At 29.2% G+C, this 19,658-nt stretch overlaps 2 protein-coding genes across 5 annotated transcripts in view; one reads left to right on the forward strand and one right to left on the reverse strand.

Annotated features, from left to right (window-relative positions):
• The first annotated feature begins 494 nt into the window (after positions 1-494).
• LOC100571812 (UPF0691 protein C9orf116 homolog) lies at positions 495-4,328 on the forward strand. Its single transcript, XM_003242816.4, has 2 exons — positions 495-709; positions 3,814-4,328. The coding sequence occupies exons 1-2, from the start codon at positions 616-618 to the stop codon at positions 3,999-4,001; spliced, it is 282 nt and encodes a 93-aa protein (XP_003242864.1). The 5' UTR covers positions 495-615; the 3' UTR covers positions 4,002-4,328.
• Positions 4,329-4,941: 613 nt separating this feature from the next.
• Positions 4,942-19,658, reverse strand: part of LOC100160169 (cubilin) — a 33,123-nt gene continuing 18,406 nt past the window's right edge. For all 4 annotated transcript variants that reach the window (XM_029489602.1, XM_016802451.2, XM_029489603.1 and 1 more), the window contains 24 exons: positions 19,383-19,585; positions 18,559-18,737; positions 17,524-17,775; positions 16,078-16,242; positions 15,576-15,787; positions 15,192-15,375; positions 14,242-14,427; positions 14,078-14,172; positions 13,825-14,004; positions 13,011-13,418; positions 12,672-12,815; positions 12,446-12,608; positions 11,481-11,681; positions 10,698-10,839; positions 10,376-10,632; positions 9,580-9,803; positions 9,167-9,332; positions 8,887-9,104; positions 7,897-8,050; positions 7,575-7,762; positions 7,346-7,511; positions 7,119-7,259; positions 6,261-6,367; positions 4,942-5,287 (listed from right to left, as the gene is read on the reverse strand). In XM_029489602.1, the coding sequence (XP_029345462.1) occupies positions 5,171-5,287; positions 6,261-6,367; positions 7,119-7,259; positions 7,346-7,511; positions 7,575-7,762; positions 7,897-8,050; positions 8,887-9,104; positions 9,167-9,332; positions 9,580-9,803; positions 10,376-10,632; positions 10,698-10,839; positions 11,481-11,681; positions 12,446-12,608; positions 12,672-12,815; positions 13,011-13,418; positions 13,825-14,004; positions 14,078-14,172; positions 14,242-14,427; positions 15,192-15,375; positions 15,576-15,787; positions 16,078-16,242; positions 17,524-17,775; positions 18,559-18,737; positions 19,383-19,585 (4,452 nt within the window). In that variant the 3' untranslated portion in view covers positions 4,942-5,170. The remainder of the gene's footprint in view (positions 5,288-6,260; positions 6,368-7,118; positions 7,260-7,345; positions 7,512-7,574; positions 7,763-7,896; positions 8,051-8,886; positions 9,105-9,166; positions 9,333-9,579; positions 9,804-10,375; positions 10,633-10,697; positions 10,840-11,480; positions 11,682-12,445; positions 12,609-12,671; positions 12,816-13,010; positions 13,419-13,824; positions 14,005-14,077; positions 14,173-14,241; positions 14,428-15,191; positions 15,376-15,575; positions 15,788-16,077; positions 16,243-17,523; positions 17,776-18,558; positions 18,738-19,382; positions 19,586-19,658) is intronic.

A 19,658-nucleotide genomic window follows, 5' to 3' on the forward strand; every position in this document is an offset into this window, starting at 1 on the left:
AACGTAGGTGTTACCATATTTTTATTCGCCAATACCAATACATAAGTATTTATTTTTGCCCATTTTGATATCACATGATATTGAGACGTCCAGGCCAAAAAATATGATATCAGTAGTGTAAATAAAATGTTTACAAAAAAAAAAAAACGTATGTTACAGTTATAAAACAAAAATTGCCGAAACCGTTCACTATTAAAATAATATGTTATGTCGATAATATTCATATCGGTGACCATGACGTGACCAATGCAGTTTGGGTTTTACAATTATAATATAATATGATATTATAATGATTATCAATAATATATAATACGCTAGGTACATTATTTATATATTATAATATTTGCGAATGTATTCGTTTTTTGAACGAACGATTGGTAAAAGAAATGATATATTATTAAGTATTAAGTATGATAGTGAATTCCGTGATGCGTATAATTTTATGATCACTATTCACTTCGCTATTTGTGCTAAAAGAAATATATTTAGTGTGATAGTGGTTTCCATGATGGGTAATTCCTAGTGGGTCGTAGTTAGATCAATATATTATTAAATTAATTGTAGTAGGTACGCTCGCTACGATATGCACGACGAAACGAAGTTAGTTTTTCCAACATGGATGACGGAGACGGTTGTTCAGCCGATGCCCAGGAAAAAACATCAGACTTTTACGAAACCCATAACTTACCCGCTCGTTTTGAATGCCCAGGTAGGTAATTGATGCTATACACTCCAGGGACTTAAGTTGTGTGTAGTATGACACACTCTGTGTAGTACGAAATGCTAAGTGTGGAATTATACGAATTTAAAATGTGTGTAGTAAATTTTTAACGGGTTTTTTCTTCATTAATTGAAAAATCATTTGATGTTACATCAGTTAGAAATAGATAGATGGGGAATTTAAATATTAACAATGATAAATATTATTATTATTAGGAGCAGTTTTTTACAATTTTTATTTACAGATACAATGTTTAAAAGGTTGTAAAATAAAAATATTTCGAATGATTGATAAGTCAAATAGGTAATAGAAATAATTATCAAACAATAGTTAATGATTGTTATAAAATAAGCATTAATATAATATGTTGTTTCAAATCGTGATAATTTAAAACAAAATAATAATATCATTGTTAATGTTTGAAAATTATTTATTATAATATATTAATTTTTTTAATGAAAAGTATACCTAAACCTAGTGTATATTTTTAATTAAATATTAATAATGTCGTAATTACACTAATTAGCTTTTAAACAATATTTGATCAATCAATTTCATGTGATTGTATAATTCATTTTTTGTAATCACTATTTTTCCTAGTGTCGGGGATTTTTTTTCCGCAATTCACTGTAGTGTACCGTACCTACTCAGTAGATAAAGAAAAACATAATAATTTATGATTATTTGTATGGATCAAATACATTTTTTTGAGGGGGGTGAATCCCCCGCAGTAACTCCAAGTTTAATAATATAAAGTGTGTAGTACGAACAAAATTATATTTTAGCCTCCGATACACTCCAAATACGTGGTGTCTAGTTCGTTTAATATGAACATTATGACTAGGGTCAGGATTTATGTGCACTGTCATAGTTTTTTTGCGACATCAATGTACCACTTTTGTTTGTAATGTCCACGAATCACGTTAATATGTTGAAGCAAATGTAGGTTATTTTATTTTGTATATTTTTGTATTTTTTGAACAAGATACATATTATTTCACATTTCATAACTAGTGATGGGAACTATCGAATAGTCACTATCGAACTATTCGATAGTCATCCATAACCTATTCGAATATGAAAACTATAGTTCGACTAGTTTATCGAATAGTTTTTATCCGTATAATTTATCGAATAGTTTTTATTTGGATAATTTATCGAATAGTTTTTATGATTATTCAAACTATCAAATACTATTCGATAGTGTATACTATTCGATAATGCCCATCACTAAGTTAGTCCACCGAACTATTTGATAGTTTCTATTAAAAACTACTAAATATTGGTTATGTTAAAAACATTCGAATAGATATTCGATAGTGTAAACTATTCGATAGTTTTCAACAAAGAAAAAAAGGAAGTTTTATGGTTTATTTTAATAAAAGTGGTCGATAAGAGAAGAAATATTAAAATAAGAACTATCCAAAAAATACCCGACTACAGGTAATTAATTTACTTTACTATGACGTATATTGTACCTACAACCAGCTTAATTTAATTTATATCTAATCTTAATAATTTCATATAATATGTACTCATACAACTGTAACAGTACTCAATAGATTAGATTTAATATTTAACATTACTTATTCTACAATTTTTACCCTACAGTAAAATTAGTGTGAGTTTGACACAGCCTTGTATAATTGCGAATCATGACAACATTTTAAACAACACATAATTGTTTCATTCGGGTACCTAATGCTTTTGAATAATTTAGAACAACATTATTATTTATATTAGATTTTAGAACTTCAATTTTTTATTGCATAGAAATCCTAGCCTTAATTATGACTATAATATAGGTCCGCAGTAACTATAATGTATAATGTCGTATATCGACGACTTCATCGGTAATCCGCGTATAATAGGTTAGGTTAGGACTATAATATATAGTCAATAAGTCAGTAAAGTAGCTCTATACCGATAAATATATATATATATATGCGAGTATCTACATAATATCTGATAACCCTCATACTCGTCTTTAAACTTAACATTTTTTTGCATACAAAAAACACAATCAGACGAACACTGGAATGTCGTTCGCAATCCGCTCCAGGTGGATTGGCCATTCACCGGTGGTGATTAATAACTATATAGACATCCATACACAGCTTTTCACTTTTTGACATACTGATAATTCAAACTAATAACAATATGTCGGTAAAACTCTCCAACTCAGCTTTTAACTTAACGCACTAATTGACTAGCAAAAAAAAAAAACAGCAGACAATCCAGTCCACTCAAGTTAAATTCACACCTATGATCAAGGCTGGGCAAGTTAACTATTTTTTTTAACTCGTTAAGTTAAGTTAATTTGGAAAAATGTAAGTTAAGTTTAAAGTTAAAAGTTACTTTCCTTTTTTATTTAACTTGTTAAAGTTACAAGTTAGTTGGAAAAAATAAGTAACTTAACTTAGTTAAAAATAATTTACTTTTTTTTTTTCATATAAAACTTATAATTACACCATTTACACCTCATTTTAAAGATCTACAAATAACATAATATTATAATGTAGGTCTTTATATCTTAAAAAAATGTATTTTGTTGTAAGTACTTATATATTATGAAATCCAACGAAATAATTAAATTATTTGTATATTTTATTTTTTTACCTAAAAGTTTTCCAAAGTGATGGTAAAACTTTTAAATTTTACTTTGTTATCATCAACTATTAACTAAATATTAATAATCAAATTAATTATAAAAGTATATAATTTAACGTGATTATAAAATGAATTAACGAGTTAAGTTATAAGTTACTTTAAAAAAAAAGTAATTCGTTAAGATAGAAGTTACTTCTTAAAAAAAAAGTAACTCGTTAAGTAACTTAGTTAAAAGTAACTAAACTTTAACTTTTTAACTCGTTAATGCCCAGTCTTGCATATGATGACTATAATAACTAGAAATACTTAAACTCGCCTTTCATCAACTAAATTAAAAAAAAAAAATCATCAGACATGCATCAAACGACCAAAACGTTGTCGTATAATATTACAATAACAATGTGGTATGTTGTATTATTGTGGAGAGTGTATAGTGTTATGTCGAATAATAATAATTTAGTTCCCCATACTATGCACTGCAGGTTTACAGAACTACAGCAAAACCAGACGAACTCCAACCAATCCGTTCTACGCGACCACGTACAACGATTACGGGTACTTCCCGCCGACTGTGCACACTGTGAGGAAATGCTATCACGGCAAGCCCCAGCGATTCGGACAGGAGCAGTTTGTCAGAGGAATGTACAGAGACAACTCGCTGAACATGTGAACGACGACGTCTGCAACGCGTCGATGTTAATAATATATTGCAGGGGTGGCCAAACCACCCCTCACGTCATATTATTAACATAGATCAGGCCTGCCCAAAGTTTTTTTCGACTTGCGGGCCACATCTGAAATTCATATTATTCATACTGTGGGCCGAATATATGCTTCACGGTTTTTTCGTTCATTGAATATTTCCACGCTAGTCGCTATACCCTCTAGTTAACAATTTGTTTTCGTCATAAGAAAATAGAAACTATACACAATTATTGTAAGATATTTTATAATATCCTTAAAAGCTTATTAAAATAATATATATTATTTTTTTTAATTATTATTATTTTTATTTATACTACTTCCTACTTATACGAATATCTAATTTTATAAAATGTTCACGAGCCGCTGGCCATGGGTTGGGCACGCGACTATCATAGTCGTGGTCGATACTCAATATATAGGTAATAATTCACTTATTTTGCCTCAATCGCAATCATTAATCATCGCTGGTAAGACGCTATATATGCCCATGTTTTATTATCTATATGCATCATAATATTTTACTATAGGTTATATATTATTTAATTAGATCAGGACATTTAGTACCTATATTTACCTGGAAAAAATGCCTTTCGTTTTGAAATTTCGCACAAATATTCATTTTGAGGTACTTATAATTTATATTATATTATCATACTAAAACTTTTGAACACTGAAGTTTGTACGCTGTCTCTGCTCTACTCTCCTACATTAGAGATCAATTGGTTTTCCGATTTTTTCTTAAAAATACTTAGGTATTCAACAGAAATTGTACATCTAATCAGTTTTGTAAAAAACTTCATTTTTAAACAAAATGTTCTATTGAAATTTCCATTAATATGATAAATTTGACAATGATATAAATGGTACCCAATATTATAAATATTAAAGTGATATCCAAACCGACAACCGTGTGGGAAAATGATTTATTACAACTTAGTACTTCGGGCACAATGAATGCGTCCGAGAAAAGAACACGCATTTTAGGCCCATGAACATATGCACCTAAAGCTCGTTAAAAACTTGAATACACTTTGTGCAAGAAATACAATAAAATATAATTTAAATATTAAATATAATCGGAATCGACTATTGACAATTGTTAAATGAGTAAGCTATAAACAATACAAAATTGTTTTAAAAATGAATTTTTCCATCAAAGTGCAATTCCCAACCCGTGCCGGTGTTGTGTACGGATGTTACGTAGCGAATATAAACTGCTCCCGTTTTACTGGTGAAATCCGCCGGAATGTCCTGAAAAAACCATCAAAACCGTAGAATTAAAAAAAAACAATTACATATTTTATTATATCAGACCGCATCCACACTGGCAAGAATTTACATTGTGTAATAATTTACGTCGCAAATATAATTCGCACTCCTAGAACGAGGCTGCAACAACTCAAAATTCATCCACTTTGACTTATGATTACTCTCGAAAAGAGAAAAAAAAAGCTCTATAAAATGCAAGAACGCCACAGTCAATATATTTTTTTTTATTTATCCTCTAAAAAGATGCATCAGTATTGGATCATTTCATTTTTAGCTAATTTTGAAAGCCATATTCTGGCAGTATATACTTATTTTTTATTTATCCAATTAAACATCGAGATTAAAAAAAGACTGCATTATTTCAATTTGTGGCGTTCTTGCACTAAATAAAAACTTATGATCGTGTGACATTATGTTAAGTGCAAAACAGAAATATTTAGAGTTGCGGCGATATGATATTGCATCTTATAATTTGTGATGTTGCAGCCACATAATATGAAATTCAATACTACCATATTTTATTATGCCTATATGGCTATATTAAAATCACTTATTATGTAGGCCTTAAATGTATATTTAAAAATATGGCAGTCTTTTAAAAGGCCACAAGTACCTATAGCTTTTTTTTGATTTAAAAGAGTATTATTTCATAATATTTTAAAAAGTCATATTGTAAAGAAAGCTTTCTTACAACCTATAGGTTTGCAAGTGTTTTAGTTGTTAGATTCAAACGCATAGGTTAGGTTAAAACTCTTAAAAATATATCTTTAGGTTTGGACTCCAAATCGCTTTTTTCATATCTATAAATGTTGAGTTATCAGCGTCTTGGTCTAGGGGTGTGACGCAAAAACCCCAAGGGCCGACGGATCGTGTGTGTGGAAACTTGTACGCATAACGTACATTTTTACCAGTGTGGTCGCGGTTTCATGACATTAACTGCTAATAATATACTCACTCCACCACAATATTTAGCAACAAACGATGATTCTCCCGTTAACTGTTCAACATTGTACATTTCTAAATAATCCGTATTGCATGTGCTTCGCGCACCAATGTTGAACTCTAAGTTTTGAAAAGAAAATCCATATCAACGTGTACACTGTACAACTTAATATTATAGTTTGAAAAATTCAAAATAAATATTTTATTTAAAAAATGTATATGCGATCGATCGCAATATTGATTTTCTTTACTTATGTGACTATTTAATATTATTGTTTATTACTTACACGCGACGTTTTTACATATTTTTCTAACAATTTCTACCGGCTGACTTATATATACATTATACATATAATGTCTATATAAAAAAGGTGAAGTTTTGAACATATTTTTTTTCTTACATAATTTGATGTCATTATAAAATTACATTGACACTGTCAGTGGATATGTATTGATTACACATTTATATGTGTGTGTTTTTATTTGTTTGAAGACAATTTTTTTAGTATAAATAATGCTCTGATCTCTGACTTTGAGGGGGATTGATAAGAAAAAATAGTATAAAAATAGATGTTTTTTGTAATTCACAAGAAAATCGAGAAAAAATAAATTATGAAAAAACGGAAATATTTACGTAAAATGGTTTTAAAGAAAATCTTTTTTTTGTAGTTAGAAAAAAAATAAATCCACAAATACAATATAAAATGTCACCAAATATATAAATCACATTTTTTTCAGACAAAATATTATTTTAAAAATAATAAGGTTGTATATTACCTAACTAATTACAATAAATAAAATAAAAATTATATTGTTGTATAAATGCATAACTTGTAAAAAAAAAATAGTAATATTAATATAATATACATACCTTTAAACTGAATCCTGATTGCATTTGGTCTTGGAACTGTGATATCCCACCTGCAAGTTGAAGTCTTATTGTACACCATGGGATACATTGGACTCATTATCGTACCATCCATATTGAACATTTTTCCACCGCAACCTCTACCTATATTAATATTGTATCCGACATACGCCAGTTAAACACACAATAATTCACGAACAGCAAATAATGCGGTTTTCGCGTTCATTTACCTTGATCCGTAGACGTGTAACTCATATCCAATATCCCAGTCCAATTGTCTGTTGTTTTATACGCCATCGTCAACGACGTGCCCGTTGAAAATACAGCATAAGGTGTCCTAAACCTATCGCGAATTGTGGTCACCAGTGGCGATGAGACGGAAGGCCCATCATAAACCTAAAATAAAAATGTGTATTCAAAATATTTGGAACTGACGATTGTAATTAACGCCTAATCTACTTTTAGGTAATTGGACGAAGCTGATCGCATCCGTGGGCTCATAAAAACGAGCCTTGTAATAAATAAAGAAATTGTTAAATTTGATTGACCTAAGTTTATCGTGAATATGCATTCATCTCCCTTCGATATTGGTTTATAATCTCCATGATGAATATACCCATAGCGTTTTGTATATGTTGTCAAGCATCCTATGATTGAATTGAATTGTTAATAATAATGTTATGACTAGTAATAAATAATATTATAATACCAGTCTTCCGGATAATTAATGCGTAGTTATTAAGTACAAATTGGATAGTGTAAAATGCAAATATGTACATACCTGTAGACATGTACTCGAGTCTAAAGCCTTTTGGTGTTTTTTGGTCGACTACTGTACGTAGCGTCAATGTAAATATTTTCGATGGCTTACTCACAAAATCAAATACATGGTCTTCGTGGCATAAGCGGAGAGTAGTGTACGACCATTCCCACCACTATATATAATATGCATATTATACGCATTTAAAAATATTTAAATTTATTAGGACAGTATTTTTAAATACTTTAGGCTTAAATTTTAATATTATATAGCATCAGGATATAACCGTTTTTTTTTCACGCTAATCAATTAATTTCAAACACAATTATTATTATAAATAATACATTTTATTATATTATTAAGATGATAGTATGATTCGTAACAAAATGTTTCCTTGCCTATGCAGTTAATGTTGACTCGCCTTGATTAGTAATCCTATGAAATTTTGGAAATTTGTTAAAAAAAATAGATCAAACAGTCATATTGCTTTTCGAGTATTGCTTGTATAACCTAACCTAACCTCCTCACGATTATTATACTGTTGCCACCTATATTGGTCAGCTAGTTACTTAAGCCGAGGGCCGACGTCATTTTGGTAAAACATTTTTAAAATACAGACTGGTGTCTCCTACCTTACTTTCCCTAATTACATTTAAAGTTTCCCGACGGTCTTCTCGCTCTACTGATATGTTCCACTTAGCCTTCAGTTCCGCCGCCTACATGACCAACGCACCTTTAAGACATTTTATGTCAACACGGACTCAGCACATATTTTTAAAATTTTTAATTGCACACATAATTAAATAATAATAATGTATTTACGTATTTTATGTTATCTATCTAATTTTAAAAATAGCTCAGTCCGTAAATTTTATAATAAATTAACTAAATAATTGTAAGAAATACAAACAAAATCCATAATAATTATAAGTACATACCTAATCATTAGTTCAAGGCGGTAATGCTAACATTAATTATTTTCTACTAAATATTAAATAATGGAATATTCACCGGCGGCCTGTATTGTATTTCTAAATAATTAGACGAGCAGTCTTTGGTGTCCGCCAAATTCAAATCCGTGAATCGTAACACAAGAGATTGGCCTTCATGTTCTAATTGCATATACCACGTACAAATTAAATCGTTCGTATTATATGGCAATGGGTAATTAACAGACGTTAATACTTGTGATTGGTTGTTCACAATCAATGCACTCGGACCACAAATCGCTATTTAAATAGAAACATTAATTTATTGGAATATTTTGTTTTATTTTTAATTTCTAATTTACATGTCACCGATGTTATCTTTATCTCAAAACGTGTGTCTACATCCGATTCAATGCTTGAATATCTAATAAAAGCTTCATTACCAGATGATAATATTGAAGGATACTCAACATTTCCTGGGCAGAATTGACGAATTTTCAATGCTGAACGTCCAGGACCATCATAAATCTAAAAATAAGACCGTTCGTTTTATAATAACTCATAATCATAATCAAATATCTGCTTCTAAATTTGAGACTGGGAATATAATTCGAGCTTAATTAGCGTAGGATATTTTAGAAAATTGAGTCCTTGATATTATACCTTTTCAAAAAGAGAGAACATCAAAGTTTGAATTTTTGTTACTGACTGACAGACTAAGGTAGGTCTTATAACGCAAATAAAGGGAAAAATCTAGAGATTGTATAATTGTTACCTGAATAGAACTGCACACACAGTCTGTTGCGTTCGAAGAACATTTGGGTGTTTCTGTATAAATTGTCACTTGAAATTGTGCGACGTACGATGGCTTTACTAATATTAGCCATCCACAATCCAAATCAGTTTTCAATGAAATGTTTGAATTATTCAACGTATAACTGGACATATTATTATTTGATTGATTCAACCTTATAGTACCTCCACAACCATGAGATTCACCTGAAGTCAATATACATAATATATTATGTAGGTATATTATAATTTATAATACAAAACTATAAGTCGTTGATTTCAAAAAAAAAAAAAAAATGATTTTTAGTAAAAACTCTTTAATGATAATATTATTATAGTGTATAAGTTAAGTATAGCTTATAATTTTAAAATGATAAATACATGTTATAATAATAAAATTGTAAGTTTATTCTTTAGACATTAATTTAAAATTTTTGTTACTTGTTCAATTTAGTACAAATAATAATATTGTATTTTAGGAAAAATGTTTCTATTTCAAAACAATAATTTAGTCCTACAGTTTCTGAACTATAGAATACAGTGATACTATGACACTGTATAATATTTTTTTTGGACTTGTGAAATATATTTATGGCCAATTTGTAACTGTATAGGTAATATAAGTTGTTCAAACAACTACGCATTGTAGAGACATAATAGTTTAAAATGTATTAATGACTTAAAACACTTTGAAGATCAATAACTAAAAAGTTTTAAAATAGTTTATTAGATTTTAATTTAATTACAATAAACAATCAAAAAAATATATACAACTTTACCATAAATGAATTTAATTTCAGCCTCAAATCCTTCGCCGCCGCTTGATGAATCACTAACAAATTGTACATACGCAGTATTCGTTTTAGACACAAATTCTGGTAACTCTGAATCCAAAATCCCACAAAAGATACCAAAATCTTGAGAGTTATTACTTTTCAGATAGGAATCATCAAAAACAACGACAGAATCATATGGACATTTATTTGATATTTCATTAGAATAATGTGATGAACGTTCCAATCGAAATTTAGTAAATCTGTAAGACACACACTCAATCAAAAATTATTTATATTTAATATTAATCTAAATAATTAAACATACACAATCTGTACAACTTGGTCTGGAGGGGCTCGTATAATCCAAGAGCAATTTGTGTTATCCGGGTATTCATAAGTGCCCGAAAGTGGGTCAATAGTCATTGGGTATTTAATAATCCCCGGAATTGTAATTTCTCCTCCGCATCCTGTACGAAAAAAGTAAAAAAATTCCATTATAGTCATTACTATCTACAAAGCAATATGAAAAAATTATACAATTTAATCGCCATTGTTTTGTAGCTTACATAATATTACGTATCTTCACATATCTCGGTGTTAATATTAGAAAACCAATACCATTATAATACGTGACAACAGTTTAGTGGGTCGTGAAAATTGTTGTGTATTATACAGAGTTATTCTAACTAGTAGTAATTATAGTACCTACCTATATATTTATAGATCATGATGAACATTTTAAAATGGTCACAAAATAATTGTTAAGTATATTCTCAACTAAAGAATCCAGTTTAGTTACGCGCAGTTATAAAATATAATAAAACTGACAATAAACGTATAAATGTTTTTATTTATTTATTTCATGTAAAATCACTGACATTAATTAAATTTGTATTGCAGATCGCATACAATACTTTTATTATTGTCACGGTGGACCACGGTTCATTGGTAGACCGTTTATTTGTATTTGGCTGATCGCCACGATGGGAGATGGGAGATGGCCATTCAATAAATAAATAATATCGATACCACATCACTTGTGCACGTGAAATATTAATTTCACGTGCACACTGTACCTATAAGTTAAATATCAGGTTATTTTTTTTACTTTGAACTGCATGATATTGTATTTCGAATCCATTATAGCCATCTTCAACGTCTGTCTTAAATATCATCGTGAAACTATCCATAAATGTCATTGGATGTGGTACGTTAGTCCCGCAATACTTGCCAACGAAATGTCCTGTATGATTGTCCAACTCGCCTGCGGTGTTGTATATTGTTAAACTGTCATAACGACACTCGTGGTCTGCAGCACATTCATAAAAACATAATAGTTTAATTTTTTCGTGTAACGTTAAACGTTGTTAGTTAGATATAATATGTTGAGATTCATGTGTTTTTTTGGGCTGGATATGGCAACCGAACAACGACAAAGATGAAATTTATACCCCAACGTTATGGTTTTACGTTATAGTAGATACGTGAAGTTTTGCCCATAGCAAACCATTGAATAATGTAATACTAATCACGTTCCCACAGACGACAAAAAAAAAAAGAACCTCCACTTAGAATCTAAAAAACGGACCCGCCAAATTTTGATAAAATTTTGTTTTTCCTTATCGGATTTTTCGTAAGGTTGACTTTAACAACCGATGATGATTATTGTTACTTATTAGTTTAATCATATTACCATAGGAACCTCGTCGATACACTTAAAATTTTAAAAATATAATAGTTTGAGTATACCAGCTATTTCAGTTTTATTGTACAGCAGTGTAACAAGGGCTAATCGGCGTCAGTGTACCTAGAAATAGAGCCTATAACACATTGTCTCGACGCACAATCATTTTTCGTTAACAATGAAACATGAATTGATTTCACATTAAATACATCCATTCAATTATGTAGATAATATCCAGTGACATACTCAAAGACGATTTACACTCAAAATCTACTATATAATATAGCTGAGCAAGTGTCCAGGTTTTTTAAAAAAATGTATAGAGGTTTTTAAAAAAAAAGTTTATCAAATATCATATCGTGAAATTATAATATTCAATAATAAGTTACCTTCCAGATCGAACGAATTAAAAATCAATTTTATTTCCTCTCCAGGGACAGATATCGTATAGTTGCATTTTATATTGTTTGGATAATGTTTTGGATAGTTTGGTGAAATAATTTTTCCGGAATTTTGAGTGAAAACTCCACCACATGTACTAGACCACCTGGCCTAAATAATAAGATATAATTAAGAAAATCTTATTCTATGAATCTAATAAAGACATAGACTTGCTTTAAAGCCATCGCCTTGTATATCACTATCAGTTCGTAGACGAATTTTGAGTTTTGATTCAGACGAGTTGAACGGTGGTGGAATTTGACGACCACACAATCGATTTCCAATTGGCATCCAAATATCATTAACGAAATTGAAAACCTATTTCATCATAAATAAATAAATAAATAAATATTTTACTTTTTAAAATGTTCAAATTAATTTTTTTACGTATGGAGGTATTTAAAAACGTTTGCCATCAATTTGTTTATATTTTGACGGAAATATTAACAAGTACATAAATACACAGTAAAAAAACATATATTCCTATTATAAGTATTATCCATAATTTGTTACCTGAACATAGTCTTTAGTACAATTTACACTTTGTTCTAGATTGAAACGTTCTACAAATTGCAAGCCAATCCTGCTGCCTGGCAATACCGCTATAATCCAATCGCACTCTTCGTTGTTTGGATATAAGTTTGGATAATTTCTAGTAGATATATCGCCTTTTTCCGCTGTATACATATTTCCACAGCCATTTTGTCGGGATTCTAAAGTTAAATTGAACCCTTTCTTGTTAATTTTTCCATTTTCAGATGAAAACACTACCCATAGCTCGTTTGAAGTAGCAACTAAATTTTCCGGCAAAATGTTGCCACAGTATTTACCCAATACAGGACTTTCAGGACTTGGTCCATCGTGTAACATAACATAGTTGTTATCACACGATGAGTCGAGGTCAATATCATTAAAACGCACCTAAAGAAAAACAAATAATTCAATTCTTAATTTAATCTAAGTTTATTATGTAGTATATTTATATATTTTAGTATTATATATATTATTATTAATAACATTTTAATGAAATATTTATACTTACTTAAAAAAATTTAAATTTAAATAATACGAACAAATATGTTTTATAATAAAATACCAAATATTTCAGTTATTTAAAACATCACGTTATTGAAAACACTTCAAAACAGTTGAACAAATTATTTTATTGCTGTAGCATAACTAATCCAACCTAACAAATAAACTCTTAAAGATACTTAAGCTTCAAAGTTTAATCTATAGAATATTGTAGTTACTTTAAACTTTGAAACATACACATGTATGAGTAGATTATCATAAGATATTATTTATCGTCGGCATTTATACTTACATCGACGTTATTGCCTTCAGGAAGTTTTAAATACCACGCACATTTTAAATTTTGGCCATAATTTTTAGGATAATTAGTACTGGTAATTGTTATTTTCTGCCCATTCATCACTCCGCCACATGAATTAACGTTATACTCAATTATCGCTGTGAAGTTAATTTTCTTTAAGTTTGTTTGCACCTAAATTATGAACTCATTATTCACCATAAATTAATTCATTTGTTTTGTTTGAATTTAATTTTTAATGTATTACCAAAAGCTTAACCATGGGCGTTGGACTTAGAATTGTAAACTTGTCGTTCGTATTCGACATTGGACAATATCTTTTTAATAGTTCACTGTCATCTTCTAAATAATAATTAGAGTCACATTTTAAAGACATCTAAAGTGTAACGATAATATTATATATATATCTACCATAAGTGGCCAATAAAAGATAATTATCTCGGCAAGATATCTGGCTTTCATTGACTTTGAAATTAGTAGATATGACAATTGTTCCATTAGTGTTTGTTAAATCCCATTGGCAATAACCTTTGGTTAATTGTTTGATAGGAAATTCTATATTACCTTTGATGCTAGCATCTGTTATTCCTCCACACACTATAACATTTATAAGAATGTAACTGCAGCTAATCTAAATATATATTTTTATTGTTCCAATGTTTATAAATATAACAAATTAAAAAATAAGCTGGTTTTTCCTTAGGTATAACGTATCGTAAACAGGTTATTGCGATTATAGAAATGGTCTAATTTAAGGCATTTAAATTTAGTATAAATAATCAATATCAATCATCAATCATCATCAATACATAGTATAAAATAAAGTAATTTTTTTGTTTGGGATAAACTCCGAAATGGCTTGACCGATTTGGTTGATTCTTTTTTATTGTGTTCACAATTGGTAGGACAAGGTTTGTATGAAAGACAGTTTTAAGAAAATCCAACCAAAAAGTAAGAAATCAGGATCGAAAAAATGTAATAGTGGCACCATCTGTCCATCAAAAAAATAAACTAAATAATAATATATTTTTTTTTATTATTGGGTTGTTTTTGTTTACAACAAATAAAATAGTTATTACGATTTAATATAATTGTTGACCTAAATAAATTATGAATATTGGCTAAAACCATATAGCCAACGGAATTTCTGAATCAAAATTGTTTATTTTTGTTCTAGGAACCTACACGTGCACATCATAAACACCGTGGCGCTCAACGTGTTATTAATTCTAAACGTCATAATTTAAATAACATTATTTAAAATTTTCCATAAATCATTTATGCAGTTTTCCTTGAAGGTTAGGTAGGTTTGTGTAAACAATAGTTATACACAACAAATTTTACAGAAAATGTTTACTTACTAGAAGGTTTGTCCGATGAGAATTTTAACTGAAAACCTTCAGGATTACCATTTTTGAAACCTTTTGTATAATCCAGTGTCATCTCGTTTTCAATTGATTCAAACATATAGTTCAATGATATAGGATTAATAACAGGGTCAATGCATACAACAGTCTGAGAAATCGTATCTTTTATTTGATAAGCCTATAAAATGAAAACATTCAATAAAATATGTATTACCTAGGGATGTTACTGATTTCGACACATTTACGGTTTGTAATTAAAAAACCTGTATAATAATACAAGGTTTGACGATTTCATTGTATTTATTAAAGAATTGCATTCTATATATTATAAGTTTGCATAAAAATATATTTTTGGAATTAGTCATTTATAATATTTACTTCGAGTTTCTCCTTTAACAAGTCCTCTGCGAGTAGAACATTCCTGTCACTGCAAGGTCGAATGAGCGATTTTCCTTTGAGTATTTCTACAGTGATTTTACGTCCCTTAGGTACCTTAATTTTATAAATGCATATAAACCATTTACTATTCAATGCAGAGAAGAGAGGACTGCTTATTTCACCACTTTCAACATCATATTTTTTAAAACAATCTATTAAACAATAAACACATAATGGCTAAAATATACAAACAACATTTCATTATAATTGATATTTTAATTTTGTTAATATGTCTAAATTGTATTCTAATATTATAATGCATTGAGTAAAATATGAAGACGCGATACAGATAAAAACATTTTTGGAACTACAATAAGTAATTTACTATACTTAAACTATTTATTATACAATAATATTTTGATGTCATTTCACATAATTGGCTTTTATAAAATTATTGATTTAATGGAGTGTTAGTGTCCCATGTAATTATTAATCAAATTACCAATATATTCAGTCTTATATGACATTAAAAATGTTGCTTGTGTGTTGTTCATACGAAATGGTGCGTTTGTAAAGTACGATTTGAATTTAATAATTAATTCTTGACCAGATGATTTGATGACATCTAATGGTAGATCGGAACCAGCAATTGTTGATATCTTCACCCCTAGAAAAAAATAATAATATAAAAATGAAATCGTCATCAAAATATTGTAACTATATATTTTTGATATTTTCTAATTGATATATTATAAAAAAATTATGAAGAAGTAGGTAAGTATTTTTAATTTTCCAAATTATTGACAGAGTAAAAAATTAATATCGGTAATAGAAAACAAGCTTCAAAAATGTTAAAGTGCCAAATGTCTATAAATAGCTTAAAAATCGTCAACAATTTTATCATGTACAGAAAAAGCGTATACAAACATTTGGTGAACATTTGAAAGGTTAGGAATTGCTTTTCGTTTTTTCTTATTGTTCTGAAAAATGCTAGGAATTTTTTACTTTTACATCTCAAAAATAGCAACTACAGTAAAACTCGCTTAAGACGCTTTCCCGCATAAGACGCTATTTTCGGTCGGACCCTAGACATTTCCTAAACTAGTCAATATTAAAACGACCTGTTAAGTCGCTCGGTTTTTCTCTATCTTATTGGATAAGACGCTCTTTTGTTTAGCAGATTACGATAAATTTTACCTAGTAGGTTTGTGAAAATAAAAATAGAAATTTTACTCGTTTACGTGTTCTTATTGTTGTATCGTTTTATTTTATCGCTATACCTATTTCATCATTACATATTATAACAGTTTTACTGTATTTCATCATATTATGAGATTTAGTAAGTGCAGTTCGTTCGCAAGTGTATAATCGTAATTTCGTTATGGTTAGCGGTATGAAAAGTAAAGCGCTGTCCATTTCAGACAAACTCAACATTTGAAAATAATACGATGAAGGATTTTCGTGGACAATTGTCCGGTTCATCCAAAAGATATCCCTACTACCAATAGAAAACTTATTTTCTTGCCACCGAATATTACATCTAAGTTACAACCCCTATATCAGGCTATCATTAAAGAGATAAAACAAACTACCGAAAAAAATTAGACCAGCGATACTTGATATAATTTATTTAAAATTAAATTCAGTAGCAAAAAAATATATATACTTATGTATGTAATTATAATTAATTTATTAGTGTATTGCCCGTTAAATTATGTTCAATAATAAACAAATTAACTCCATATTTCAATCACTTCATTTTTTTTCATTCCCGCATAAGACAGTTTCCCGCTTAATACGCTCTAGAGAGCTGGTCCCTTAAAAAGCGTCTTAAGCGAGTTTTACTGTATATCCCACTTGCTATCAGGAACTACCTCAAAAGAGTTTAAAATAAAAGCATTTTTTCTACTACCTCGTGTATATTCAGAAACACACAAATATACATTACTCGTTTTGTTTAGTGGGTCCACGTCAAATATAGTTAACGAGTCGTCGGAGGTTTCTTTGCTTACTGCATCTCCAACTATTTCAGTGCCTGGATATCGGCGTTTAAGGTTAACCTTCTCAAATTTTAATAAAACTCGCTTGTTGGGTCCAGCGATAATTTTGTACTCACAATCCATGTTTGACTCGTATGAGCCAGGATAATTAGGCGACGATATTTCACCTTCAGCTGCCCGTCGAGTACCACCACATTTCGCTGTTAGATAATAATAATTTATAGACTTCACATCATATTTTAATTATTGTTTTTAAATTATTTTATTATAGATATGTTTTTGGGTCGGACGCAACTTATTTATATAACCGAATTTGCGTAAAACTTGAAAAACACAACAATTCATCAGCGATTCCTCAATTTTCTTTGCAGAATAAAAATATTGAGTAGCATATATGGTACCTTTAATTATTTTGTTGAATGCAAAAATTAAAGCTGGTATTCAAGAATTTATAACAAAAATATTTTACCCAAGGAAAATATGTACCTACCTATTTCGTTTTTTTTTTAAGCTTAAAACGTTTGCAACAGTGATGACAAATCTTACGGCACTATTGTTAGTACTACAGCTTAGTTCCAAAATCATAACCAAAAACATTTAAATGTCTATATAAATCACATGTCAATGTGTTGAGGTCAAATGACAAAACAATATCTAACATAAAATGTAATTTAATATAAAAAACCGGCCAAGTGCGAGTCGGACACGCGCACGAAGGGTTCCGTACTATCATCTATAAACATGTTGGCAACCCTGCTTATATTATATATTCAACAGAAATAACTTTTAACTTTCATGGTTCATGAGATACAGCCTGGTAACAGACGGACGGACGGACGGAGCCTTAGTAATAGGGTCCCGTTTTACCGTACGGAAGACGACAATATTATAACGATTCAATTCATTTGTACTGATGCTTAAAATACTATGCATAGTTATTAATTATTAATTAAATAACTTTAATTAAACAAAAAACTAGTTACCTATAGTAACATTCAATTTAAAACCATTACTCGGTATAGTTAAATCCGTGAAATATTTAATGTATAAAAATCTGTCTGTAGTTTCGGTATCCGGAATGTCCTGACTCTTACAAAAATGACTTATTAACCGTGAAAATCGAGCTGCACCATCTCTGAATTCTAAATATTCTGTTTCACATCTATATGTTAAGACACCAAAGTATAATAATAATATTTCATGAATTATTTAGGTATTGAATTAATTAATTGATTTTACTAAAGTACAAATTATGGATATTAATTTTTTTGCTTCAACAATTAGGTATATTATAAACAAATACCTACAATTAGGCATTAATTTTACAATTATAACTTCGTAGTTAAAACATTTTCTTATGCAATAAATCATAATTCAAGTTAACTGTAGGTGCATATATTTTTAATTATATATCATCACTATAATACTAGATGTGAATACTTACATTTAAGATATTTAATATATTCACGCAATATAGTTATATTACATATTATTTTAACGACTGTACTATGTGGTACGAATGTAAAATGTTAAATTTATATCAATAAAAAACAAACAAAAGTGTAAAACTACATTAGGTATACCTATACCTAAAATATAATCGTAACATTATAAATTCATTCAAATTTTTCTTTTGATAAATTGTCTTATTATCTTTTATAATGTGCCTATATATATATAACGCACATAGATTTATATAATTCTATAAAAGTCTAGTGATATACAATAACAAACTTTATTTTTTATAAGCTATACGCAACTATAGATTAATAAAAACACAAAAATATAAACTATATTTTAAACTTACTTTTCACTGATGGAGAGATCTAAGTCTTCAATGGTTACAGATATCCGTGTGGCAGACGGTGCAACTACTGTCCAGATGCATTCTATGTGGGCTGGAGGTATATTTGGATATGAAGGCGATGTGATTTGGGTAATGTCGTATGCATCATTCAAAAAAATTTGTCCACCACAGTTAGTTGATTTTTCTTCAAAAGCTATTTTGATCTAATTTGAGAGGTTGTCAGATTGGTAAATTTTAAACAAAATAATATTTGTGTATTCGAGAAAAAATTGAGGA

Source organism: Acyrthosiphon pisum, chromosome A2, assembly GCF_005508785.2.
Source record: "Acyrthosiphon pisum isolate AL4f chromosome A2, pea_aphid_22Mar2018_4r6ur, whole genome shotgun sequence".
NCBI lineage: Eukaryota > Metazoa > Arthropoda > Insecta > Hemiptera > Aphididae > Acyrthosiphon > Acyrthosiphon pisum.

Coding starts and splice junctions, on each gene's coding strand:
- LOC100571812 (XM_003242816.4), top strand. CDS start 616: ATGGATGACGGAGACGGTTGTTCAGCCGATGCCCAGGAAAAAACATCA. Junction 710..3,813: donor CGCTCGTTTTGAATGCCCAG/GTAGGTAATTGA, acceptor TATGCACTGCAG/GTTTACAGAACTACAGCAAA.